Source organism: Mustelus asterias, chromosome 20 (assembly GCF_964213995.1).
Source record: "Mustelus asterias chromosome 20, sMusAst1.hap1.1, whole genome shotgun sequence".
Classification (NCBI taxonomy): domain Eukaryota; kingdom Metazoa; phylum Chordata; class Chondrichthyes; order Carcharhiniformes; family Triakidae; genus Mustelus; species Mustelus asterias.
In genome coordinates, this window is record NC_135820.1 from 1051915 (window position 1) to 1078533 (window position 26619).

The window sequence follows — 26619 nt, forward strand, 5'->3', positions numbered from 1 at the left end:
GGGAGTGTTTGATGGGGACAGTGTAGAGGGAGCTTTACTCTGTATCTAACCCCGTGCTGTGCCTGTCCTGGGAGTGTTTGATGGGACAATTATCCTTGAGGTTTCACACTGTGTCTCACACACGGACTGGGTTTGAATCGACAGGATGAGGATTGCAATGTTGGGAGATGACTAATTTGGGTGAGAGTTTGGGATACGGTTGGGAGGAAGCGTCTGATCCCTGTGCTTGCTGTGAGGTGGGAGTTGAGTGTGTGTAGGAAGCGTTAAGTGTTTGTGAGTGAATCAGGCAGTTTGCCTGAACCACGCCTCCATTTTAGTGTAAGCTGTGATCTCCAGTTGTTTGCCTTTCGTGGGATTGTCTTATTGATGTGTGTGATTGTGTGAAGGGCAGACTAGCTGTGAGGATATTGTGTCCACCCTGTGTCTGTGTCACTCTGTCTCACCCTCTCAGCCATGAGGATTTGCCAGTGTTCAGGGTAAGTTTCTCTCACTTTCCAATCCAGCATTTCCTGACTGCCACTTTCCCTGCTGTAGAATTGTCTAATCACTTTCTCTGCCTCAACTGTCCCGCGCGCCCCACTACCCTCCCCTCTCTTGCTCTCTCTCTCACACACTCTCTTTCTCCTTCTCTCACCCTTTTTCTCCCTCTCTCACCCTTTCTCTTTCTCTGTCTCTTTCTCTGTATCTCTCTCTGTCTCTCTGTTTGTGTGTGTCTCTCTCTGTCTCTCCCTATGTCTCTCTCTTTCTGTGTGTGTTTCTCTCTTTTTCTCTTTCTCTCTCTCTGCCCCCTCTCCCTCTGGCCCTCTTTCTCTATCTATCTCTCTCTCTCTTTCTGCGTCTCTCTCTGCCTCCCTTTCTCTCTCTCTGTCTCTCTCTTTCTTTCTCTCTCTTTCTCTCTCTCTCTCTCTTACCCCTCTCTTCCTCACCCTTTCTCTCACCCTCTCTCTCACCTTCTTTCTCCCTCTCTCACCCTCTCTCTGTCACTCTCTCTTTCTCTCTCTCTCTGTCCCTCTCTCCCTCTCCTCTCCCTCTCTCACCCTCTCTCTCTCACTCTCTCTCTCTCACCCTCTCTCTATCACTCTCTCTCTCTCACCCTCTCTCTATCACTCTCTCTCTCTCCCTCTCTCTCTCTCTCTCGCTCTCTGTCCCTCTGTCCCTCTCCCTCTCTCACCCTACCTCTCTCACTCTCTCTCTCTCTCTGTCCCTCTCTCTCTCTGTCCCTTTCTCCCTCTCTCTCTCTCTCTCTCTCACCCTCTCTCTCTCACCCTCTCTCTATCACTTTCTCTCTCTCTCTCTCCCTCTCTCCCTCTCTCTCTCTTTGTCCCTCTCTCCCTCTCTCTCTCACCCTCTCTCTCTCTCTCCCTCTTTCACTCTCTCTCCCTCTGTCCCCCTCTCTCTCTCTCTGTCCCTCTCTCCCTCTCTCACCCTCTCTCTATCACTTTCTCTCTCTCTCTCTCTCTCCCTCTTTCACTCTCTCTCTCTCTGTCCCTCTCTCCCTCTCCCTCTCTCACCCTCTCTCTATCACTTTCTCTCTCTCTCTATCACTTTCTCTCTCTCTCTCTCTCTCCCTCTCTCACTCTCTCTCTCTCTGTCCCTCTCTCTCTCTCTCTCTGTCCCTCTCTCCCTCTCTCTATCTCTCTCTCTCTGTCCCTCTCTCTATCTCTCTCTCTCTCTCCCTCTCTCTATCACTCTCTCTCTCTCTCCCTCTCTCTCTCACCCTCTCTCTATCTCTCTCTCTCTCTGTCCCTCTCTCCCTCTCTCTTTCTCTCACCCTCTATCACTTTCTCTCTCTCTCTCTGTCCCTCTCTCTCTCTCTCTCTCTGTCCCTCTCTCTCTCTGTCCCTCTCTCTCTCTGTCCCTCTCCCTCTCTCACCCTCTCTCTATCACTTTCTCTCACTCTCTCACCCTCCCTCACTCTCTCTCTCTCTCTGTCCCTCTCTCTCTCTCCCTCTCTCACCCTCTCTCTCTCTGTCCCTCTCTCTCTATCACTCTCTCTCTCCCTCTCTATCTCTCTCTCTATACTGTGTGTCTGTTTGGCTCATGTTCACTTTGGAATGAAAAGCTGTGATTGGAGTGATTGCCCTTTTAATATTTCTGAAATGTTAATATTTATTGATGATAATACTTCTCTCCTTGTTGTCAAAATTGTCACAAAGTGCTTCAGCAAACAGGACACGTCACCCTGTGCCTCCACGTTGACATTCTTTTAGGATTCAGTTCTGGGACCTGGGTGTCGCTGGCCGGGTCCAGCATTTATTGCCCATATCTAATTGCCCCCTGAGAAGGTGGAGTGTGAACCGCCATCTTGAACCCGCCGCGGTCCCTGAGGTGTAGGTACACCCACAGTGCTGTTAGGGAGGGAGTCCCAGGATTTAGACCCAGCGTCAGTGAAGGAACGGCCGATATATTCCCAAGTCGGGATGGTGAGTGACTCGGAGGGGAGCCTCCAGGTGGGGGTGTTCCCAGGTATCTGCTGCCCTTGTCCTTCTAGATGGTAGCGGTCGTGGGTTTGGAAGGTGCTGCCTAAGGAGCCTTGGTGAGATGCTGCAGTGCATCTTGTAGATGGTACACACGGCTGTCACTGTGCGTCAGCGGTGGAGGGAGTGGATGTTTGTGGTTAGCGTGTCGATCAAGCGGGGCTGCTTTGTCCTGGATGGTGTCGAGCTTCTTGAGTGTTGTTGGAGCCGCACCCATCCAGGCAAGTGGGGAGTTTTCCATCACACTCCTGACCTGTGTCCTTGTTGATCGTGTCAGACTTTGGGAGTCAGGAGATGAGTTACTCACCGCAGGATTCCCAGCCTCTGAGCTGCTCTGGGAGCCACTGTGTTTATATCAGGGAATGCATCAAGGCAAAAGAGAGAGCCTATAATGTGGCAAAGAGTAGTGGGAAGTCAGAAGATTGGGAAGGCTATAAAAACAAACAGAGGATAACAAAGAGAGAAATAAGGAAGGAGAGGATCAAATATGAAGGTAGGCTAGCCAGTAACATTAGGAATGATAGTAAAAGTTTCTTTAAATACATTAAAAACAAACGGGAGGCAAAAGTAGACATTGGGCCGCTCCAAAATGACGCTGGTAATCTAGTGATGGGAAACAAGGAAATAGCTGAGGAACTTAATAAGTACTTTGCGTCAGTCTTCACAGTAGAAGACATGAGTAATATCCCAACAATTCAGGAAAGTCAGGGGGCAGAGTTGAATATGGTTGCCATCACAAAGGAGAAAGTGCTAGAGAAACTAAAAGGTCTGAAAATTGATAAATCTCCGGGCCCAGATGGGCTACATCCTAGAGTTCTAAAGGAGATAGCTGAAGAAATAGTGGAGGCGTTAGTTATGATCTTTCAAAAGTCACTGGAGTCAGGGAAAGTCCCAGAGGACTGGAAAATCGCTGTTGTAACCCCACTGTTCAAGAAGGGAACAAGAAAAAAGATGGAAAATTATAGGCCAATTAGCCTAACCTCAGTTGTTGGCAAAATTCTAGAATCCATCATTAAGGATGAGATTTCTAAATTCTTGGAAGTGCAGGGTCGGATTAAGACAAGTCAGCATGGATTTAGTAAGGGGAAGTCGTGCCTGACAAACCTGTTAGAGTTCTTTGAAGAGATAACAAATAGGTTAGACCAAGGAGAGCCAATGGATGTTATCTATCTTGACTTCCAAAAGGCCTTTGACAAGGTGCCTCACGGGAGACTGCTGAGTAAAATAAGGGCCCATGGTATTCGAGGCAAGGTACTAACATGGATTGACGATTGGCTGTCAGACAGAAGGCAGAGAGTTGGGATAAAAGTTTCTTTCTCAGAATGGCAACCGGTGACAAGTGGTGTCCCGCAGGGTTCAGTGTTGGGGCCACAGCTGTTCTCTTTATATATTAACGATCTAGATGACGGGACTGGGAGCATTCTGGCCAAGTTTGCCGATGATACAAAGATAGGTGGAGGGGCAGGTAGTATTGAGGAGGTGGGGAGGCTGCAGAAAGATTTAGACAGTTTAGGAGAGTGGTCCAAGAAGTGGCTGATGAAATTCAACGTGGGCAAGTGCGAGGTCGTACACTTTGGAAAAAAGAATAGAGGCATGGACTATTTTCTAAACGGTGACAAAATTCATAATGCTAAAGTGCAAAGGGACTTGGGAGTCCTAGTCCAGGATTCTCTAAAGGTAAACTTGCAGGTTGAGTCCGTAATTAAGAAAGCAAATGTAATGTTGTCATTTATCTCAAGAGGCTTGGAATACAAAAGCAGGGATGTACTTCTGAGGCTTTATAAAGCACTGGTTAGGCCCCATTTGGAGTACTGTGAGCAATTTTGGGCCCCACACCTCAGGAAGGACATACTGGCACTGGAGCGGGTCCAGCGGAGATTCACACGGATGATCCCAGGAATGGTAGGCCTGACATACGATGAACGTCTGAGGATCGTGGGATTATATTCATTGGAGTTTAGGAGGTTGAGGGGAGATCTGATAGAAACTTACAAGATAATGAACGGCTTAGATAGGATGGACGTAGGGAAGTTGTTTCCATTAACAGGGGAGACTAGGACGCGGGGGCACAGCCTTAGAATAAAAGGGAGTCACTTTAGAACAGAGATGAGGAGAAATTTCTTCAGCCAGAGAGTGGTGGGTCTGTGGAATTCATTGCCACAGAGGGCTGTGGAGGCCGAGAAGTTGAGCGTCTTCAAGACAGAAATTGATAAATTCTTGATTTCTCGAGGAATTAAGGGCTATGGGGAGAGAGCGGGTAAATGGAGTTGAAATCAACCATGATTGAATGGTGGAGTGGACTCGATGGGCCGAATGGCCTTACTTCCGCTCCTATGTCTTATGGTCTTATGGTCTTATATGATGAGAGGTGAACGACACCAGGTTTATATGAAATCACAAAGCTTCAGAGTGCTCTCCTTCACCAGGTGAGGTCCACATCATGGCCAACGTCTGTGGTTATATAGCTAGTTCAGGTCAGTTTCTGCTCAATGTTAACCCCCAGGATGTTGACAGTGGGGGATTCAGTGACGGTTACACCATTGAATGCCAAGGGGCGGTGGTTAGAGTGTCTCTTATTGGTGGTGGTCATTGCCTGGCATTTGTGTGGCATGAATGTTATTTGCCACTTGTCAGCCCAAGCCTGGATATTGTCCAGATCTTGATGCATTTGAACATGGACTGTTTCAGTATGTGAGGAGTCGCGAATGGTGCTGAACATTGTGCAATCATCGGCGAACATCACCACTTCTGACCTTATGACAGAGGGAAGGTCATTGATGAAGCAGCTGAAGATTGTTGGGCCAAGGACACTACCCTGAGGGACCCCTGCAGAGATGTCCTGGAGCTGAGGTGACTGCCCCTCCACAGCCACAGCCATCTTCCTTTGTTTTAGTTTAGTTTAGAAACATAGAAGATAGGAGCAGGAGGAGGCCATTCGGCCCTTCGAGCCTGCTCCGCCATTCATTACAATCATGGCTGATCGTCCAACTCAATAGCCTAATCCCACTTTCTCCCCATAACCTTTGATCCCATTCGCCCCCAAGTGCTCTATCCAGCCGCCTCTTCAATACATTCAATGTTTTGGCATCAGCTACTTCCTGTGGTAATGAATTCCACAGGCTCACCACTCTCTGGGTGAAGGAATGTCTCCTCTGTCCTAAATGGTCTACCCCCAATCAGACTGGTTTATTTTGTAGTTCATTTAGTTTATTAAATAACAGGCCTTACATTAACACTGCAATGAAGTTGCTGTGAAAATCCCCTAGTCGCCACACTTCGGCGCCTGTTCGGGTAACACTGAGGGAGAATTTAGCATGGCCAATGCACCATAACCAGCACGTCTTTCAGAGTGTGGGAGGAAACCAGAGCACCCGGAGGAAAACCACGCAGACACGGGGAGAATGTGCAGACTCCACACAGACAGTGACCCGAGCTGGGAATCGAACCCGGGTCCTTGGCGCTGTGAGGCAGCAGTGCTAACCACTGTGCTGCCCAAGGTTGAATAGCTGATTGGCTTTGGGGCAATTCGCATTCAAAGCTCTGGAACCTTGCATTAGGAGGGACTGGGAGGGTGTGGATTTGGGATTGGGACAGGGTTGGGGGGTGGAGACTGGTACAGAGGGGGGAGAGGATTAAACATCAAACCCCACACTGTGCGCAAACCCAAACTTTAACACCATCTCCTTCCCTTTCAGGGTGGAAGCGTTTCTCCTCGGACTCTGGGTGTCAGTCGCTGCTACGGAGTCAGGTGGGTATTATCCCGTTCAGAATTGGGGCGGTTTACATGGAGAGGCCGGGAAAAGCCGGGATGGTTCTCCTCGGAGCAGGGAAGGACAAGTGGGAGAATGAATCGAGGCGTTCACAATCACGTGGGATAAATGAGGAGAAAGTGTTTCCAGTGACAGGAGGCTCGGTAACCAGAGGGGACACAGATTGAAGAGAATCAGGAAAAGAACCAGAGCGGGGGGAGATGAGGAGAATTTTATTTCACACTGAGAGAGATCTCACAAAGAGCTAGCACAGGAAAGATGGACCAAATGGCCCCCTTGTGCTGCTTGATTCTCAGCTGTCCAAAATCTTGACCACCCTGGGGGCGGGGGGGGGGGGGGGGGGGGGGGGCGGTATCAGGAGGCTGTTTTGATTGGGTTAAAATAGATTAAAATACCGGGGGGTTGGCATTACTGTCAGTTTCCACCCTCCTCCCAACATTGTGGCTTTACCTGCCTCAGCTGATCCACAATTAAGAGGCGAATTACTGTAATCTATAGATCTGAGGCATAGGGTTGGAGCCTAACTGCTGTGACCAAACATCTGGAGGACAGTCAGAGACTAATTGCTGTAAGACACATTGTGAGGACAGTTAGAGACTATTGGTTGTAAGACACATTATGAGGACAGTTAGAGGTTAATTGCTGTGAGACACATTGTGAGGGCAGTTAAAAGCTAATTGCTGTAAGACACTTTGTGAGGACAGTTAGAGGCTAATTGCTGTAAGACACTTTGTGAGGCCAGTTAGAGGCTAATTGCTGTGAGACACATTGCGAGGACAGTTAGAGACTAATTGCTGTGAGACACACTGTTGAGGACAGTAAGAGGCTAATTGCTGTGAGACACATTGTGAGGACAGTGAGAAGTTAATTGCTGTAAGGCACATTGTGAGGACAGTCAGAGGTTAATTGCTGTAAGGCACATTGTGAGGACAGTAAGAGGCTAATTGTTGTGAGACACATTGTGAGGACACATTGCTGTGACTGACATATCTTTGGGACAGTTAGAGGTTAACTGCTTTCTTTGTGCAGGAACCTATGTCCATTCTAGGCCCTGAGCTTTGGTCAAAAATTCGGCCATAAGACCATCACCGTTGAGGCCAAGCTGCGATTGTTGCAAATTGTGACGATCCAACATTATTTGCAACAATCCATCTTAACTTCAGCGTCGGCGTGGAGGGACCAGGGCAGGTTGTTGGTGATCCGGACACCGAGAAACCTGAAGCTCTCGACCATTTCCACGTCATCCCCGTTGCCTGAGATTGTGTGGGGGAGGCAGGTCCAACTTCAGAAGGGGAATCGGATTTTTAATCTGAAGAGGGGAAAATGTTCAGAGATCGGGGAGGGTGGGGAGAAGGTCGGTGGGAGGTATGGGAAAGGGGGTGGGACAGGGACTGGGCCAATTGCTCATGCAGGGAGCTAGCATCGACACGATGGACTCAATGGCCTCCTCCAGTGCTGTATCTGCCCCGCAATTCTCTGACCGTTGATTCCTGCTCTGTATCGATTCAATTCTCTTGTCTGGCAGGCTCTACAATTAACGTGACCGGGTCTTACCAGGGAGAAGTGGTGCTGCCCTGCAGAGCCTCTGAACAATTGGTCAAGAGGGTGTATTGGCAGAGGACTGACGGTGAATTGGAAGTGGCGATGGCAGCATATTTCAAGAACGGGGATAGATGCACCACGTGCAGTCCTGGCTACGCAAATCGAACCAGCTTCACCGGTGACTTAGCACATGGCAATTACTCTCTCAACCTCGGCAACCTCAGCCTCACCGATGAAGGCCGCTATAATTGTGTGGTTCAACTACATAATGCACCTGTCAAACACCATAACGTACAGCTGAAAGTCATTGGTAAGACAGGTTTAAACTGCCTTCCTTTGTCATCCCGGTGACCGGCGCCGCAAGGGGTTTTTTTTATTCATTCGTGGGACACGGGCATCGCCGGCTGGGCCAGCAGTTATTGCCCATCCCTAGGTGCCCGAGGGTAGCTGAGAGTCAACCACATTGCTCTGGAGTCACATGGAGGCCAGACCGCTTAAAGACGGCAGATTTCCTTCCCTAAAGGACATTAGTCAACCAGATGGGTTTTTCCGACAATGGTTTCATGGTCATCAGTAAATTCGTAATTGCATATTTTTTATTGAATTCAAATTCCACCAGCGGGATTCGAACCCGGGTCCCCAGAACATCAGCTGAGTTTCTGGATTAATAGTCTGGCGATAATACCGCTCGGCCATCACCTCCCCTTTAAATGACGTCACAAAAGACCACAGGCCTGTGCTGACCTCACGCCTCGTGGGGCTGGAGGTGTTTAAAGGGGTTTTCGAATATAGAACAGTACAGGAACAGGCCCTTCGGCCCACAATGTTGTGCTAAACATGACGCCAAATTCAACAAATTCTTTCTGCCTGCCCGTGCTCCATATCCCTCTCTTCTTGCATATTCATATACTTATCTAAAAACCTCTTAAACGCCAACCCTGGCAGTGAGTTCCACATACCTACCGCTCTCTGTGTAAACAAAATTAGTAAGAGTTTTAACAACACCAGTTTAAAGTCCAACAGGTTTATTTGGTAGCAAATGCCATTAACTTTTGGAGCGCTGCTCCTCTGTCAGATGGAGTGGAAATGTGCTCTCAAACAAGCAGATATTCACTCCATCTGATGAAGGGGCAGCGCTCCGAAAGCTAATGGCATTTGCTACCAAATAAACCTGTTGGACTTTAACCTGGTGTTGTGAGACTTCTTACTGTGTTCACCCCAGTCCAACGCCGGCATCTCCACATCATAAAAAAAATTACCCCTCACATCTCCTTTTAACTTTCCACTCTCACCCTGAGTGCATGCCCCCAGACCTTTCAACCCTGGACAAAGATTCTGACTGTCTATCTATCTCTGCCTCTCATAATTTTAGAGACTTCTATCATGTCTCCTCTCAGCCTCCGCCACTCCAGAGAAAACAACCCGAGTTTGTCCAGCCTCTCCTTACAGCTCACACCCTCTAATCCAGGCAGCATCCTGGTAAACCCCTTCTGCACCCTCTCCAAAGCGTCTACATCCTTTCTGTAATGTGGCGACCAGAATTGAACGCAATACTCTAATTGCGTCCTAGCCAAAGTTTTCTAAAGCTGCAACATGACATCCTGACTTTCATACTTATTGCCCTGACCAATAAAGGCAAGTATGCCACACGCCTTCTTTACCACCCTATCTACTTGTGTGGCCTCTTTCAGGGAGGTACGGACTTGAACCCCAAGAACATAGAATCCCTACAGTGCAGAAGGAGGCCATTTGGCCCATCGAGTCTGCACCCATGGCAATCCCACCCAGGCCCTATCCCCATAACCACATGCAATTACCCTCCTAATCCCCCTGACACTAAGGGGCAATTTAGCATGGCCAATCCACCTAACCCGCACATCTTTGGACTGTGGGAGGAAAACGGAGCACCCGGAGGAAACCCACGCAGACACGAGGAGAATGTGCAAACTCCACACAGACAGTGACCCCAGCTGGCAATCGAACCCAGGTCCCTGGCGCTGTGAGGCAGCAGTGCTAACCACTGTGCCACCCTATGTATCCCTCTGTATGTCAGTGCTGTTCAGGGTCCTGCCATTAACTGTATCATTACCCTGAATATTTGATCTCCCAAAGTCCAACACTTGACACTTGCCCGGATTAAACTCCATCTGCCATTTCTCCGCCCATATCCGCGACTGATCGATATCCTGCTGTATCCAGAGTTTGACAACAGTAAGCAGAGTGAGAAGGGGTGGAGGGGGAAGAGTCCAGAACCAGGATGAAGAAAAGTAACAATGGGAGCCATAAGACTTGGGGCAGAATTAGGCCATTCGGCCCATCGTCTCAGCTCCGCCATTCGATCATAGCTGATAAGTTTCTCAATCCCATTCTCCCACCTTTTCCCCCGTAAATCCACCCGCCACCTCCCCCCTCCGAAATCTCACCAACCTTCACAGACGCACCATAGAAAGCATCCTTTCTGGCTGTATCACAGCTTGGTATGGCTACTGCTCTGCCCAAGACTGCAAGGAACTACAAAGGTCGTGAGTGTAGCCCAATCCATCACTCAAACCAGTCTCCTATCCATTGACTCTGTCTACACTTCCCACTGCCTCGGGAAAAGCAGCCAGCATAATTAAGGACCCCACTCACCCCGGACATTCTCTCTTCCACCTTCTTCCATCGGGAAAAAGATAGAAAAGTCTGAGATCACGTACCAACCGACTCAAGAACAGCTTCTTCCCTGCTGCTGTCTGACTTTTGAATGGATTTACCTTGCATTAAGTTGATCTTTATCTACACCCTGGCTATGTCTGTAAAACTGCATTCTGCACTCTCTCCTTTCCTTCTCTATGAACAGTATGCTTTGTCTGTATAGTGCGTAAGAAACAATACTTTTCACTACACACGTGACAATAATAAATCAAATCAACTCACAGCTCCAGGGACCTGGGTTCGATTCCCGGCTTGGGTCACTGTCTGTGTGGAGTTTGCACATTCTCCTCGTGTCTGCGTGGGTTTCCTCCAGGTGCTCCAGTTTCCTCCCACAGTCCAAAGATTTGCGAGGTAGGTTGATTGGCCATGCTAAAAATTGCCCCTTAGCGTCCTGAGATGCGTAGGTTAGAGGGATTAGCGGGTAAATATGTAGGGATATGGGGGTAGTGCCTGGGTGGGATTGTGATCGGTGCAGACTCGATGGGCCGAATGGCCTCTTTCTGCACTGTTGGGTTTCTATGATTCTAACTCAAAAACCTTTAATTCCATTACCAATCAAGAACCTATCTATCTCTGTCTTAAATGCACTCAATGACCCGGCCTCCACAGCCCCCTGTGGCAATGAATTCCACAGATTCACCACCAGACAGGCCATTCGGCGGGAGAGCAGGATATCTGGAAGCCCAAATGGGAGTTGGACATCTGGAACTCCCTTCCCTAACCCCCACCCCAAAATAAATTCAGTCGAGGTGGGTGGGAGGGTCAGTTGGAAATTTCAAAACAAGGAAGTTGTTTTTCTGGAGTTTGTTTTTTGCCGGTGCGGACAGCGTCTGAGGGGTCGAGTTGGGTTCCGGGGAATTTTAAGACCCGGGGGACCCGCCCCACAACGGGGAAGGGGGGGGGGATGGACAGAATGGCCTCCTCCTCTTCCCGTATCCCTCCGTGCCCCCCCCCCTTCCCAATGGAGCGAGGCGCCGACTGCCAGTGGATGGCGTTTGCCAGTGGCGATGCCCCTGGCGGTCGAATAGCCCATCGAAATCGATGCAGACTGAGGCAGGTGGGGTGGTGGTAGTGGGGGGAGGGTGGAGGTGGGGGCGGAGGGGGGGTGATGGGGGCGGAGGGGGGGTGGTGGTAGTGGGGGGAGGGTGGAGGTGGGGGCAGAGGGGGGGTGGTGGTAGTGGGGGGAGGTTGGAGGTGGGGGCGGAGGGGGGGGGTGGTGGGGGTGGAGGGGGGGGGGGGTGGTGGGTGGGGAGGCAATTGGTTGGCCGATCTCCCGCTCACCGTGACTGACTCCCTGTCTTTCATCAAAATGGCAGCACAGTACAGCGAGCCGAGCATCAACGTGACGAGGCTGGAGAACAGGCATCCAAGCAAGCAGGCTGAACTCACCTGCTCGAGCCAAGGGGGCTACCCAGAGGCGAGAGTGCGCTGGGTAAACATAACCGACAACGGCACTTTCCCCGAGGAGCTCATACAGACAGAGACCAAGGTTGACGCACTGGGACTGTACGTGCTAACCAGCATCCTGAGAGTTAATGCCAGCAGTGACCCCATCGCCTGTCACATCATCACCAACATGGCAAAAGACGTCAAAAAATCCTCAGAAGGTGAGTGTGTGAGGAGCGCTCCAGGAGCTGGCAAAAGTGTTTCATTGTCACGTTACCCCGGGAGTGATCCATTGGGAGAATCGAGGGGGTTGTCAAGGGAACTATCGTGGGAAGGATTCCCAGGATCCTCCGGGTTCAACATGAAACGGAAAGGGAGTGCCGCACTGTCAGAGGGTCAGTGCTGAGGGAGTGCCGCACTGTCAGAGGGTCAGTGCTGAGGGAGTGCCGCACTGTCAGAGGGTCAGTGCTGAGGGAGTGCCGCACTGTCAGAGGGTCAGTGCTGAGGGAGTGCTGCACTGTCAGAGGGTCAGTACTGAGGGAGTGCCGCTCTGTCAGAGGGTCAGTACTGAGGGAGTGCCGCTCTGTCAGAGGGTCAGTACTGAGGGAGTGCCGCTCTGTCAGAGGGTCAGTGCTGAGGGAGTGCCGCACTGTCAGAGGGTCAGTACTGAGGGAGTGCCGCACTGTCAGAGGGTCAGTACTGAGGGAGTGCCGCTCTGTCAGAGGGTCAGTACTGAGGGAGTGCCGCACTGTCAGAGGGTCAGTACTGAGGGAGTGCTGCACTGTCAGAGGGTCAGTACTGAGGGAGTGCCGCTCTGTCAGAGGGTCAGTACTGAGGGAGTGCCGCTCTGTCAGAGGGTCAGTACTGAGGGAGTGCCGCTCTGTCAGAGGGTCAGTACTGAGGGAGTGCCGCACTGTCAGAGGGTCAGTACTGAGGGAGTGCCGCTCTGTCAGAGGGTCAGTGCTGAGGGCGTGCCGCACTGTCAGAGGGTCAGTACTAAGGGAGTGCCGCACTGTCAGAGGGTCAGTACTGGGGGAGTGCCGCACTGTCAGAGGGTCAGTACTGAGGGAGTGCCGCACTGTCAGAGGGTCAGTACTGAGGGAGTGCTGCACAGTCAGAGGGTCAGTGCTGAGGGAGTGCTGCACTGTCAGAGGGTCAGTGCTGAGGGAGTGCCGCACTGTCAGAGGGTCAGTACTGAGGGAGTGCCGCACTGTCAGAGGGTCAGTACTGAGGGAGTGCCGCACAGTCAGAGGGTCAGTACTGAGGGAGTGTCGCACTGTCAGAGGGTCAGTACTGAGGGAGTGCCGCACTGTCAGAGGGTCAGTACTGAGGGAGTGCTGCACTGTCAGAGGGTCAGTACTGAGGGAGTGCCACACTGTCAGAGGGTCAGTGCTGAGGGAGTGTTGCACTGTCAGAGGGTCAGTACTGAGGGAGTGCCGCACTGTCAGAGGGTCAGTACTGAGGGAGTGCTGCACTGTTAGAGGGTCAGTGCTGAGGGAGTGTTGCACTGTCAGAGGGTCAGTGCTGAGGGAGTGTTGCACAGTCAGAGGGTCAGTACTGAGGGAGTGCCGCACTGTCAGAGGGTCACTACTGAGGGAGTGCTGCACTGTTAGAGGGTCAGTACTGAGGGAGTGCCGCACTGTCAGAGGGTCAGTACTGAGGGAGTGCCGCATTGTCAGAGGGTCACTACTGAGGGAGTGCTGCACTGTTAGAGGGTCAGTACTGAGGGAGTGCCGCACTGTCAGAGGGTCAGTACTGAGGGAGTGCTGCACTGTCAGAGGGTCAGTACTGAGGGAGTGCCGCACTGTCAGAGGGTCAGTACTGAGGGAGTGCCGCACTGCCAGAGGGTCAGTGCTGAGGGAGTGCCGCACTGTCAGAGGGTCAGTACTGAGGGAGTGCCGCACTGCCAGAGGGTCAGTACTGAGGGAGTGCCGCACTGTCAGAGGGTCTGCTGGGAGTGTGAAGTTACAGGAACAGGAGGAAGCTTTATCTAATCACTCTCTCTCTTTCTTCCCTGTTTTTCACTCAGTGCATCTCAAAGAACAGTGTTCAGAAATGTTCACAAATATTGCTGCAGCAACCAACCTGAAGATGCCGTCCTTCCTCTTGTGTTTGCTGATGAGTTCCCCCTCACTCTTTGTGAACTAACTCACTCCCTCCTCAGCTGTGAGTGAGTCTGCACTGTGGGCAGTGCGTGGACACAGACTGGCACATGCCACATCTCCCCCCACACCCCCCGTCTCCTCTCCCCCTGCCCCTTTGCTGAAACACCCTTGTGCATGCACATCATGGTCGAATAATCTCCCTGACAAGAGCCATCTCGGTTCACACCAGAGTGTGGGGAGCTGAGCCACACATGGGGAGATTCGCATAGTGTGTGAGTGTGTGTGTGAGTTTTATTAGTGTCACAAGTAGACTTATGTTAACACTAAAATGAAGTTACTGTGAAAATCCCCTAGTCGCCCAACTCCAGCGCCTGTTCGGGTAACACTGAGGGAGAGGTTAGCACGGCCAATGCACCGACCAGCACGTCTTTCTGTGGGAGGAAATCAGAGCACCCGGAGGAAACCCACGCAGACACGGAGAGAACGGGGAGACAGTGACCCAACCGGGAATTGAACCCGGGTTCCCTGGAGCTGTGAGGCAACAGCGCTAACCACTGTGCCACCCTGAGGGTTTGTGAGAGTGCAAGAGAGTGCGTGCGAGAGAGAGTGGGCGCGGGTGCGAGAGAGAGTGCGCGCGGGTGCCAGAGAGAGTGGGCGCAGGTGCGAGAGAGAGTGGGCGCGGGTGCGAGAGAGAGTGGGCGCGGGTGCGAGAGAGAGTGGGCGCAGGTGCGAGAGAGTGTGCGCGCAGGTGCGAGAGAGAGTGGGCGCGGGTGCGAGAGAGAGTGCGCGCGGGTGCGAGAGAGAGTGGGCGCAGGTGCGAGAGAGAGTGCGCGCGGGTGCGAGAGAGAGTGGGCACGGGTGCGAGAGAGAGTGGGCGTGGGTGCGAGAGAGAGTGGGCGCGGGTGCGAGAGAGAGTGGGCGCGGGTGCGAGAGAGAGTGGGCGCGGGTGCGAGAGAGAGTGCGCGCGGGTGCGAGAGTGTGAGCGCATGCGAGAGAGAGTGTGTGTGACTGAGTGTTGGTGGGGGGGGTAAGTGATGAAATTCCTCTTGCATTCAGCGATCTCTGGACTGCGATGAATCCTGGACTTGCTCCGACTGCGCTGTCTGGGAACGCGGTCGCTCTCTGTCTTGCCGGGAGCTGGAAACGGTGACACCGCTCCGGGTGTGGGATAGCGTGCGATGCTTTTGATTCGAATTTGGATCAACAGTTACAAGTTGGAATGAATTTGAAATCGAATTGGGGGAATTTGACTCTGGCAGAGAGGCGGCGGCTACGTGAATGCGGGTTGTTGCTGCTGCTGAGGAGTCATGTTGAGCCTGGTTGCCGTGGTGACTGAGGAATGGGAGGACGTTCAGGAGATTGAGGGGGGGTTTTGTTCGGTTGGTGAAGCAGCCTGGAGGGAGCGGGCCTGAGCCCGAGGCTGGATTACAGCAGCCTGAGGCCGAGGCCCCAAACCAGAGCCTGTCGTCGAGTGGTGCTGATCTCCCGTCTGGAATATCGGGAAGAGACAATGACCAGTTCTGGCATTCCCTCCACAGCGGAAACCACCCCCCCGCCCGGTGCGTGCACCTGCCCCCCGAACAGCAACAGAGCCACAGAGCTCAGTCCGGGCCTAGCAGAAATGCAGCTCCTGCCGAGGCCTCACCAACACCTGACAGAAACGCGAGGGAACGGACAAAACTATTGTGAAACTGCGGCCTCTGCCTCATTGGGAATGTCGGATTCACTGTTTTGAGACATATTAAACCACGATGATGAAGCATTGGGTGATTATTTCACATCCCACTGACATGGCATCAATGCTGAATTCTGGCTCACCAGCGCAGACTCAACCCGCTACACACCTCCCACCCTCCAAAACATCAGCATGTCCAAATCTCTGCATCTCCCCCCCCTCCCCCACCATCTGTAACCTCCCCCAGACCCTACACCCCTCCCTATCTCTGTAACCTCCTCCAGACCCTACACCCCTCCCTATCTCTGTAACCTCCTCCAGACCCTACACCCCTCCCTATCTCTGTAACCTCCTCCAGACCCTACACCCTTCCCTATCTCTGTAACCTCCTCCAGACCCTACACCCCTCCCTATCTCTGTAACCTCCTCCAGACCCTACACCCCTCCCTATCTCTGTAACCTCCTCCAGACCCTACACCCTTCCCTATCTCTGTAACCTCCTCCAGACCCTACACCCCTCCCTATCTCTGTAACCTCCTCCAGACCCTACACCCCTCCCTATCTCTGTAACCTCCTCCAGACCCTACACCCTTCCCTATCTCTGTAACCTCCTCCAGACCCTACACCCCTCCCTATCTCTGTAACCTCCTCCAGCCCCTACACCCCTCCCTATCTCTGTAACCTCCTCCAGACCCTACAACCCTCCCTATCTCTGTAACCTCCTCCAGCCCCGACAACCCTCCTTATCTCTGTAACCTCCTCCAGCCCCTACAGTCCTCCCTATCTCTGTAACCTCCTCCAGACCCTACACCCCTCCCTATCTCTGTAACCTCCTCCAGACCCTACATCCCTCCCTATCTCTGTAACCTCCTCCAGACCCTACACCCCTCCCCATCTCTGTAACCTCCTCCAGACCCTACAACCCTCCCTATCTCTGTAACCTTCTCCAGACCCAACACCCCTCCCTATCTCTGTAACCTCCTCCAGCCTCTACAACCCTTCCTATCTCTGTAACCTCCTCCAGCCCCGACAACCCTCCTTATCTCTGTAACCTCCTCCAGCCCCTACAATCCTCCCTATCTCTGTAACCTCCTCCAGTGCCGACACCCCTCCCTATCTCTGTAACCTCCTCCAGCCCCTACACCCCTCCGAGATCTCTGCGCTCCTCCAATTCCGGCCTCTTGAGCATTCCCCGATTCCCATCGCTCCACCATTGGCGGCCGTGCCTTCAGCTGCCTCGGGGTGGCCCTCAGCTCTGGAATTCCCTCCCTAAACCTCTCCACTTCTCTTTCTGTCTTTCTCCCTTGCTCTGTTTTTCTCTCCCTCTTCCTCCCTCTCCGTGTCCCTCCCTCCCTCTCCCTCCCTCTCTGTGGTGAACCATCGTTGGTTCCCACTGGATAGTACTGAGCCAGGGTCTGGCCAGTACTACAAGGATGTACATATGTTGCTGTTGGGTTAGGGATGGGTTGTTACACCTTTGTACTGTAGTGTTGTGGCACATCCCAGTTAGGCTCCGCCTCCTGGGAGAGGTATAAAGGTCCCTGCTCTGGCTGGGACCCCTCAGCCTGGGATCGTGTATATAATTGTTGGCTGCTTCGTTACAGCAAATAAAAGCCTTTATTTCCTGAGCATCGAGCCTCGTGTATGATAACGCGCATCACTCTCCCTCCCTCTCCGTCTCTCACTGTCTCTCTCTGTCTCTCCCTGTCTCTCTCTCCCCGTCTCTCCCCCTCTCTCCCTCTCCCTCCCTCCCTCTCCCTCCCTCTCCCTCTGTCTCTCTCTCTATCTCTCTCTCTGTCTCTCTCTCTCTCTGTCTCTCTCTCTGTCTCGCTCTCTCTCTCTCTCTGTCTCTGTCTCTCTCTCTCTGTCTCTCTCTCTCTGTCTCTCTCTCCCTGTCTCTCTCTCTCCCTGTCTCTCTCTCTCTCTGTCGCTCTCTCTCTCTCTCTGTTTCTCTCTCTCTCTCTCTATCTCTATCTCTCTGTTTCTCTCTATCTCTCTATCTCTCTCTCTACCTCTCTCTCTGTCTCTCTCTATCTCTCTCTGTCTCTCTCTCTCTGTCTCTCTCTCTCTCTGTCTCTCTCTCTCTGTCTCTCTCTCTCTCTCTGTCTCTGTCTCTCTCTCTCTCTGTCTCTCTCTCTCTCTGTCTCTGTCTCTCTCTCTCTCTGTTTCTTTCCCTCTCTCTGTCTCTCTCTGTCTCTCTCTCTGTCTCTGTCTTTCTCTCTCTCTCTCTGTCTCTCTCTCTCTGTTTCTCTCTCTCTCTCTGTTTCTCTCTCTCTCTCTGTCTCTGTCTCTCTCTCTCTCTGTCTCTGTCTCTGTCTCTCTCTGTCTCTGTCTCTCTCTGTTTCTCTCTCTCTCTCTATCACTGATGCCCGCTGCCACTCGATCACGATTGTAGCCACACTGAGTTCCAGTGAAGCAGCCTGGTACAAATCACAGATGTTAAAGGTGCTATGTCAATGCAATCTGTTGTTGTTGATATGCTGTGGACAGTCAGAATGCAGAGAGACAGGAGCCATAACTGCAGCCTCTCAAAATTATTACTGGCTGACATTCCAAAAATCCAAGCAAACGCCATTCCGATTCGCTGCTCAAATTCACCCATCCTGAATTCCAGGAGGCAGGAATGTTCAATAAAAACAGAACATGACTTCACATCAGCAACACAAGATATTGGGGAAGGAAACTCAACACTGTCCCCATCAAACACTCCCAGGACAGGTACAGCACGGGGTTAGAGACAGAGTAAAGCTCCCTCTACACTGTCCCCCATCAAATACTCCCAGGACAGGTACAGCACGGGGTTAGATACAGAGTAAAGCTCCCTCTACACTGTCCCCATCAAACACTTCCAGGACAGGTACAGCACGGGGTTAGATACAGAGTAAAGCTCTCTCTACACTGTCCCCATCAAACACTCCCAGGACAGGTACAGCACGGGGTTAGATACAGAGTAAAGCTCCCTCTACACTGTCCCCCATCAATCACTCCCAGGACAGGTACAGCGCGGGCTTAGATACAGAGTAAAGCTCCCTCGACACTGTCCCCATCAAACACTCCCAGGACATGGACAGCACGGGGGTGGATACAGAGTAAAGCTCCCTCTACACTGTCCCCATCAAACACTCCCAGGACAGGAACAGCACGGGGGTGGATACAGAGTAAAGCTCCCTCTACACTGTCCCCCATCAAACACTCCCAGGACAGGTACAGCACGGGGTTAGATACAGAGTAAAGCTCCCTCTACACTGTCCCCATCAAACACTCCCAGGACAGGTACAGCACAGGGTTAGATAGAGAGAAAGCTCCCTCTACACTGTCCCCCATCAAACACTCCCAGGACAGGTACAGCACGGGGTTAGATAGAGAGAAAGCTCCCTCTACACTGTCCCCATCAAACACTTCCAGGACAGGTACAGCACGGGGTTAGATAAAGGGTAAAGCGCCCTCTACACTGTCCTCATCAAACACTCCCAGGATAGGTACAGCAACACGTTAGATACAGAGTAAACTCCCTCCACACGGTCCCCATCAAACACTCCCAGGACAGGTACAGCACGGGGTTAGATACAGAGTAAATCTCCCTCTACACTGTCCTCATCAAACACTCCCAGGACAGGTACAGCACGGGGTTAGATACAGAGTAAAGCTCCCTCTACACTGTCCCCATCAAACACTCCCAGGACAGGTACAGCACAGGGTTAGATAGAGAGAAAGCTCCCTCTACACTGTCCCCCATCAAACACTCCCGGGACAGGTACAGTACGCGGTTAGATACAGAGTAAAGCTCCCTCTACACTGTCCTCATCCAACACTCCCAGGACAGGTACAGCACGGGGTTAGATACAGAGTGAAGCTCCCTCTACACAGTCCCCCATCAAACACTCCCAGGACAGGTACAGCACAGGGTTAGATAGAGAGAAAGCTCCCTCTACACTGTCCCCATCAAACACTCCCAGGACAGGTACAGCACGGGGTTAGATAAAGGGTAAAGCGCCCTCTACACTGTCCCCCATCAAACACTCCCAGGATAGGTACAGCAACACGTTAGATACAGAGTAAACTCCCTCCACACGGTCCCCATCAAACACTCCCGGGACAGGTACAGCACGGGGTTAGATACAGAGTAAAGCTCCCTCGAAACTGTCCACCATCAAACACTCCCAGGACAGGTACAGCACGGGATTCGATACAGAGTAAAGCTCCCTCTACACTGTCCCCATCAAACACTCCCAGGACAGGTACAGCACGGGATTCGATACAGAGTAAAGCTCCCTCTACACTGTCCCCATCAAACACGATGTGGAGATGCCGGCGTTGGACTGGGGTGAACACAGTAAGAAGTCTCACAACACCAGGTTACACGGGACACGGTGGACAGAGTACCCTTCGTCGTCCAGTACTTCCCCGGAGCGGAGAAGCTACGGCATCTCCTCCGGAGCCTTCAACATATCATTGATGAAGACGAACATCTCGCCAAGGCCATCCCCACACCCCCACTTCTTGCCTTCAAACAACCGCACAACCTCAAACAGACCATTGTCCGCAGCAAACTACCCAGCCTTCAGGAGAACAGTGACCACAACACCACACAACCCTGCCACAGCAACCTCTGCAAGACGTGCCGGATCATCAACACGGATGCCATCATCTCACGTGAGAACACCATCTACCAGGTACATGGTACCTACTCTTGCAACTCGGCCAACGTTGTCTACCTGATACGCTGCAAGAAAGGATGTCCCGAGGCATGGTACATTGGGGAAACCATGCAGACGCTACGACAACGGATGAATGAACACCGCTTGACAATCACCAGGCAAGACTGTTCTCTTCCTGTGGGGGAACACTTCAGCAGTCACGGGCATTCAGCCTTGGATCTTCAGGTAAGCGTTCTCCAAGGCGGCCTTCACGACACACGACAGCGCAGAGTCACTGAGCAGAAACTGATAGCCAAGTTTCGCACACATGAGGACGGCCTAAACCGGGATGTTGGATTTATGTCACACTATCAGTAACCCCCACAGCTTGACTCCTGGACTTACACAATTTCATAAGCTGTACTGTCTGGAGACAATACACATCTCTTTAACCTGTGTTGAATGCTCCCTCCACCCACATTGTCTGTGCATTTAAGACCTGGCTGGCTGTAGAGATTTGCATTCTAATCAGTATTCTGTAATTTGATTTCTGTGTCTGTGCCCTGTTTGAGAACAGAGACCACTCCATCTGACGAAGGAGCAGTGCTCCGAAAGCTTATGGTATTTGCTACCAAATAAACCTCTTGGACTTTAACCTGGTGTTGTGAGACTTCTTACTGTCCCATCAAACACTCCCAGGACAGGTATAGCATGGGGTTAGATACAGAGTAAAGCTCCCTCTACACTGTCCCCATCAAACACTCCCAGGACAGGTACAGCACGGCGTGAGATACAGGGTGAAGCTCCCGCTACACTGTCCCCATCAAACACTCCCGGGACAGGTACAGCACGGGATTAGATACAGAGTAAAGCTCCCTCTACACTGTCCTCATCAAACACTCCCAGGACAGGTACAGCACAGGGTTAGATAGAGAGTAAAGCTCCCTCTACACTGTCCCCATCAAACAATCCCAGGACAGGTACAGCACGGGGTTAGATAAAGGGTAAAGCTCCCTCTACACTGTCCCCCATCAAACACTCCCAGGATAGGTACAGCAACACGTTAGATACAGAGTAAACTCCCTCCACACGGTCCCCATCAAACACTCCCAGGATCGGTACAGCACGGGGTTAGATACAGAGTAAATCTCCCTCGAAACTGTCCACCATCAAACACTCCCAGGACAGGTACAGCACGGGATTAGATACAGAGTAAAGCTCCCTCTACACTGTCCCCACCAAACACTCCCAGGACAGGTATAGCATGGGGTTAGATACAGAGTAAAGCTCCCTCTACACTGTCCCCATCAAACACTCCCAGGACAGGTACAGCACGGCGTAAGATACAGGGTAAAGCTCCCTCTACACTGTCCCCATCAAACACTCCCGGGACAGGTACAGCACGGTATTAGATACAGAGTAAAGCTCCCTCTACACTGACCTCATCAAACACTCCCAGGACAGGTACAGCACGGGGTTAGATAGAGAGTGAAGCTCCCTCTACACTGTCCCCATCGAACACTCCCAGGACAAGTACCACACGGGGTTAGATACAGAGTAAAGCTCCCTCTACACTGTCCCTATCAAAAACTCCCAGGACAGGTACAGAATGGGGTTAGATACAGAGTAAAGCGCCCTCCACACTGTCCCCCATCAAATACTCCCAGGACAGTTACAGCACGGGGTTAGATGCAGAGTAAATCTCCCTCTACACTGTCCCCATCAAACACTCCCGGGACAGGTACGGCACGGGATTAGATAGAGAGTGAAGCTCCCTCTACACTGTCCCCATCAAACACTTCCAGGACAGGAACAGCACGGGGGTTAGATACAGAGTAAAGCTCCCTCTACACTGTCCCCCATCAAACACTCCCAGGACCGGTACAGCGCGGGGTTAGATACAGAGTAAAGCTCCCTCTACACTGTCCCCATCAAACACTCCCGGGACAGGTACGGCACGGGATTAGATAGAGAGTGAAGCTCCCTCTACACTGTCCCCATCAAACACTCCCAGGACAGGTACAGCACGGGGTTAGATACAGAGTAAAGCTCCCTCTACACTGTCCTCATCAAACACTCCCGGGACAGGTACAGCACGGGGTTAGATAGAGAGTGAAGCTCCCTCTACACTGTCCCCATCGAACACTCCCAGGACAAGTACCACACGGGGTTAGATACAGAGTAAAGCTCCCTCTACACTGTCCCTATCAAAAACTCCCAGGACAGGTACAGAATGGGGTTAGATACAGAGTAAAGCGCCCTCCACACTGTCCCCCATCAAATACTCCCAGGACAGTTACAGCACGGGGTTAGATGCAGAGTAAATCTCCCTCTACACTGTCCCCCATCAAACACTCCCTTTACAGGTACAGCGCGGGGTTAGATACAGAGTAAAGCTCCCTCTACACTGTCCCCATCAAACACTCCCGGGACAGGTACGGCACGGGATTAGATAGAGAGTGAAGCTCCCTCTACACTGTCCCCATCAAACACTTCCAGGACAGGAACAGCACGGGGGTTAGATACAGAGAAAAGCTCCCTCTACACTGTCCCCCATCAAACACTCCCAGGACAGGTACAGCGCGGGGTTAGATACAGAGTAAAGCTCCCTCTACACTGTCCCCATCAAACACTCCCGGGACAGGTACGGCACGGGATTAGATAGAGAGTGAAGCTCCCTCTGCACTGTCCCCATCAAACACTCCCAGGACAGGTACAGCACGGGGTTAGATACAGAGTAAAGCTCCCTCTACACTGTCCTCATCAAACACTCCCGGGACAGGTACAGCACGGGGTTAGATACAGAGTAAAGCTCTCTCTACACTGTCCCCATCAAACACTCCCAGGACAGGTACAGCACGGGGTTAGATACAGAGTAAAGCTCCCTCGACACTGTCCCCATCAAACACTTCCAGGACATGGACAGCACGGGGGTGGATACAGAGTAAAGCTCCCTCTACACTGTCCCCATCAAACACTCCCAGGACAGGAACAGCACGGGGGTGGATACAGATTAAAGCTCCCTCTACACTGTCCCCCATCATACACTCCCAGGACAGGTACAGCACGGGGTTAGATACAGAGTAAAGCGCCCTCCACACTGTCCCCCATCAAATACTCCCAGGACAGTTACAGCACGGGGTTAGATGCAGAGTAAATCTCCCTCTACACTGTCCCCCATCAAACACTCCCAGGACAGGTACAGCGCGGGGTTAGATGCAGAGTAAAGCTCCCTCTACACTGTCCCCATCAAACACTTCCGGGACAGGTACGGCACGGGATTAGATAGAGAGTGAAGCTCCCTCTACACTGTCCCCATCAAACACTTCCAGGACAGGAACAGCACGGGGGTTAGATACAGAGTAAAGCTCCTTCTACACTGTCCCCCATCAAACACTCCCAGGACCGGTACAGCGCGGGGTTAGATACAGAGTAAAGCTCCCTCTACACTGTCCCCATCAAACACTCCGGGGACAGATACGGCACGGGATTAGATAGAGAGTGAAGCTCCCTCTACACTGTCCCCATCAACACTCCCAGGACAGGTACAGCACGGGGTTAGATACAGAGTAAAGCTCCCTCTACACTGTCCTCATCAAACACTCCCGGGACAGGTACAGCACGGGGTTAGATACAGAGTAAAGCTCTCTCTACACTGTCCCCATCAAACACTCCCAGGACAGGTACAGCACGGGGTCAGATACAGAGTAAAGCTCCCTCTACACTGTCCCCCATCAATCACTCCCAGGACAGGTACAGCGCGGGCTTAGATACAGAGTAAAGCTCCCTCGACACTGTCCCCATCAAACACTTCCAGGACATGGACAGCACGGGGGTGGATACAGAGTAAAGCTCCCTCTACACTGTCCCCATCAAACACTCCCAGGACAGGAACAGCACGGGGGTGGATACAGATTAAAGCTCCCTCTACACTGTCCCCCATCATACACTCCCAGGACAGGTACAGCACGGGGTTAGATACAGAGTAAAGCTCCCTCTACACTGTCCCCATCAAACACTCCCAGGACAGGTACAGCACAGGTTTGATAGAGAGAAAGCTCCCTCTACACTGTCCCCCATCAAACACTCCCAGGACAGGTACAGCACGGGGTTAGATACAGAGTGAAGCTCCCTCTACACTGTCCCCCATCAAACACTCCCAGGACAGGTACAGCACAGGGTTAGATAGAGAGAAAGCTCCCTCTACACTGTCCCCATCAAACACTTCCAGGACAGGTACAGCACGGGGTTAGATAAAGGGTAAAGCGCCCTCTGCACTGTCCTCATCAAACACTCCCAGGATAGGTACAGCAACACGTTAGATACAGAGTAAACTCCCTCCACACTGTCCCCATCAAACACTCCCAGGACAGGTACAGCACAGGGTTAGATAGAGAGAAAGCTCCCTCTACACTGTCCCCCATCAAACACTCCCAGGACAGGTACAGCACGCGGTTAGATACAGAGTAAAGCTCCCTCTACACTGTCCTCATCAAACACTCCCAGGACAGGTACAGCACGGGGTTAGATACAGAGTAAAGCTCCCTCTACACTGTCCCCATCAAACACTCCCAGGACAGGTACAGCACAGGGTTAGATAGAGAGAAAGCTCCCTCTACACTGTCCCCCATCAAACACTCCCAGGACAGGTACAGCACAGGGTTAGATAGAGAGAAAGCTCCCTCTACACTGTCCCCATCAAACACTCCCAGGACAGGTACAGCACGGGGTTAGATAAAGGGTAAAGCGCCCTCTACACTGTCCCCCATCAAACACTCCCAGGATAGGTACAGCAACACGTTAGATACAGAGTAAACTCCCTCCACATGGTCCCCATCAAACACTCCCGGGACAGGTACAGCACGGGGTTAGATACAGAGTAAAGCTCCCTCGAAACTGTCCACCATCAAACACTCCCAGGACAGGTACAGCACGGGATTCGATACAGAGTAAAGCTCCCTCTACACTGTCCCCATCAAACACTCCCAGGACAGGTACAGCACGGGATTCGATACAGAGTAAAGATCCCTCTACATTGTCCCCATCAAACACGATGTGGAGATGCCGGCGTTGGACTGGGGTAAGCACAGTAAGAAGTCTCACAACACCAGGTTACACGGGACACGGTGGACAGAGTACCCTTCGTCGTCCAGTACTTCCCCGGAGCGGAGAAGCTACGGCATCTCCTCCGGAGCCTTCAACATGTCATTGATGAAGACGAACATCTCGCCAAGGCCATCCCCACACCCCCACTTCTTGCCTTCAAACAACCGCACAACCTCAAACAGACCATTGTCCGCAGCAAACTACCCAGCCTTCAGGAGAACAGTGACCACAACACCACACAACCCTGCCACAGCAACCTCTGCAAGACGTGCCGGATCATCAACACGGATGCCATCATCTCACGTGAGAACACCATCTACCAGGTACATGGTACCTACTCTTGCAACTCGACCAACGTTGTCTACCTGATACGCTGCAAGAAAGGATGTCCCGAGGCATGGTACATTGGGGAAACCATGCAGACGCTACGACAACGGATGAATGAACACCGCTCGACAATCACCAGGCAAGACTGTGTTCTTCCTGTGGGGGAGCACTTCAGCAGTCACGGGCATTCAGCCTTGGATCTTCAGGTAAGCGTTCTCCAAGGCGGCCTTCACGACACACGACAGCGCAGAGTCACTGAGCAGAAACTGATAGCCAAGTTTCGCACACATGAGGACGGCCTAAACCGGGATGTTGGATTTATGTCACACTATCAGTAACCCCCACAGCTTGACTCCTGGACTTACACAATTTCACAAGCTGTACTGTCTGGAGACAATACACATCTCTTTAACCTGTGTTGAATGCTCCCTCCACCCACATTGTCTGTGCATTTAAGACCTGGCTGGCTGTAGAGATTTGCATTCTAATCAGTATTCTGTAATTTGATTTCTGTGTCTGTGCCCTGTTTGAGAACAGAGACCACTCCATCTGACGAAGGAGCATTGCTCCGAAAGCTTATGGTATTTGCTACCAAATAAACCTCTTGGACTTTAACCTGGTGTTGTGAGACTTCTTACTGTCCCATCAAACACTCCCAGGACAGGTATAGCATGGGGTTAGATACAGAGTAAAGCTCCCTCTACACTGTCCCCATCAAACACTCCCAGGACAGGTACAGCACGGCGTGAGATACAGGGTGAAGCTCCCTCTACACTGTCCCCATCAAACACTCCCGGACAGGTACAGCACAGGGTTAGATACAGCGTAAAGCTCCCTCTACACTATCCCCCATCAAACACTCCCAGGACAGATACAGCACAGGGTTAGATACAGAGTAAA

General features: G+C 51.9%; 1 protein-coding gene across 3 annotated transcripts in view; it reads left to right on the forward strand.

Annotated features, from left to right (window-relative positions):
* The first annotated feature begins 306 nt into the window (after window positions 1-306).
* LOC144508369 (CD276 antigen homolog) overlaps window positions 307-26619 on the forward strand; it is a 309505-nt gene continuing 283192 nt past the window's right edge. Inside the window, exons 1-5 of one of the 3 annotated variants that reach the window (XR_013500268.1) lie at window positions 307-476; window positions 6173-6225; window positions 7773-8099; window positions 11800-12090; window positions 13899-14273. Coding sequence is in view for 1 of the 3 variants with exons in the window: in XM_078236224.1 (XP_078092350.1) it covers window positions 454-476; window positions 6173-6225; window positions 7773-8099; window positions 11800-12090; window positions 13899-14017 (813 nt within the window). In the remaining 2 variants the exon portion in view is untranslated. Of the gene's footprint in view, window positions 477-6172; window positions 6226-7772; window positions 8100-11799; window positions 12091-13898; window positions 16210-26619 lie in introns of those variants that run through there. The other 2 variants (XR_013500269.1, XM_078236224.1) reach the window with 2 other exon arrangements.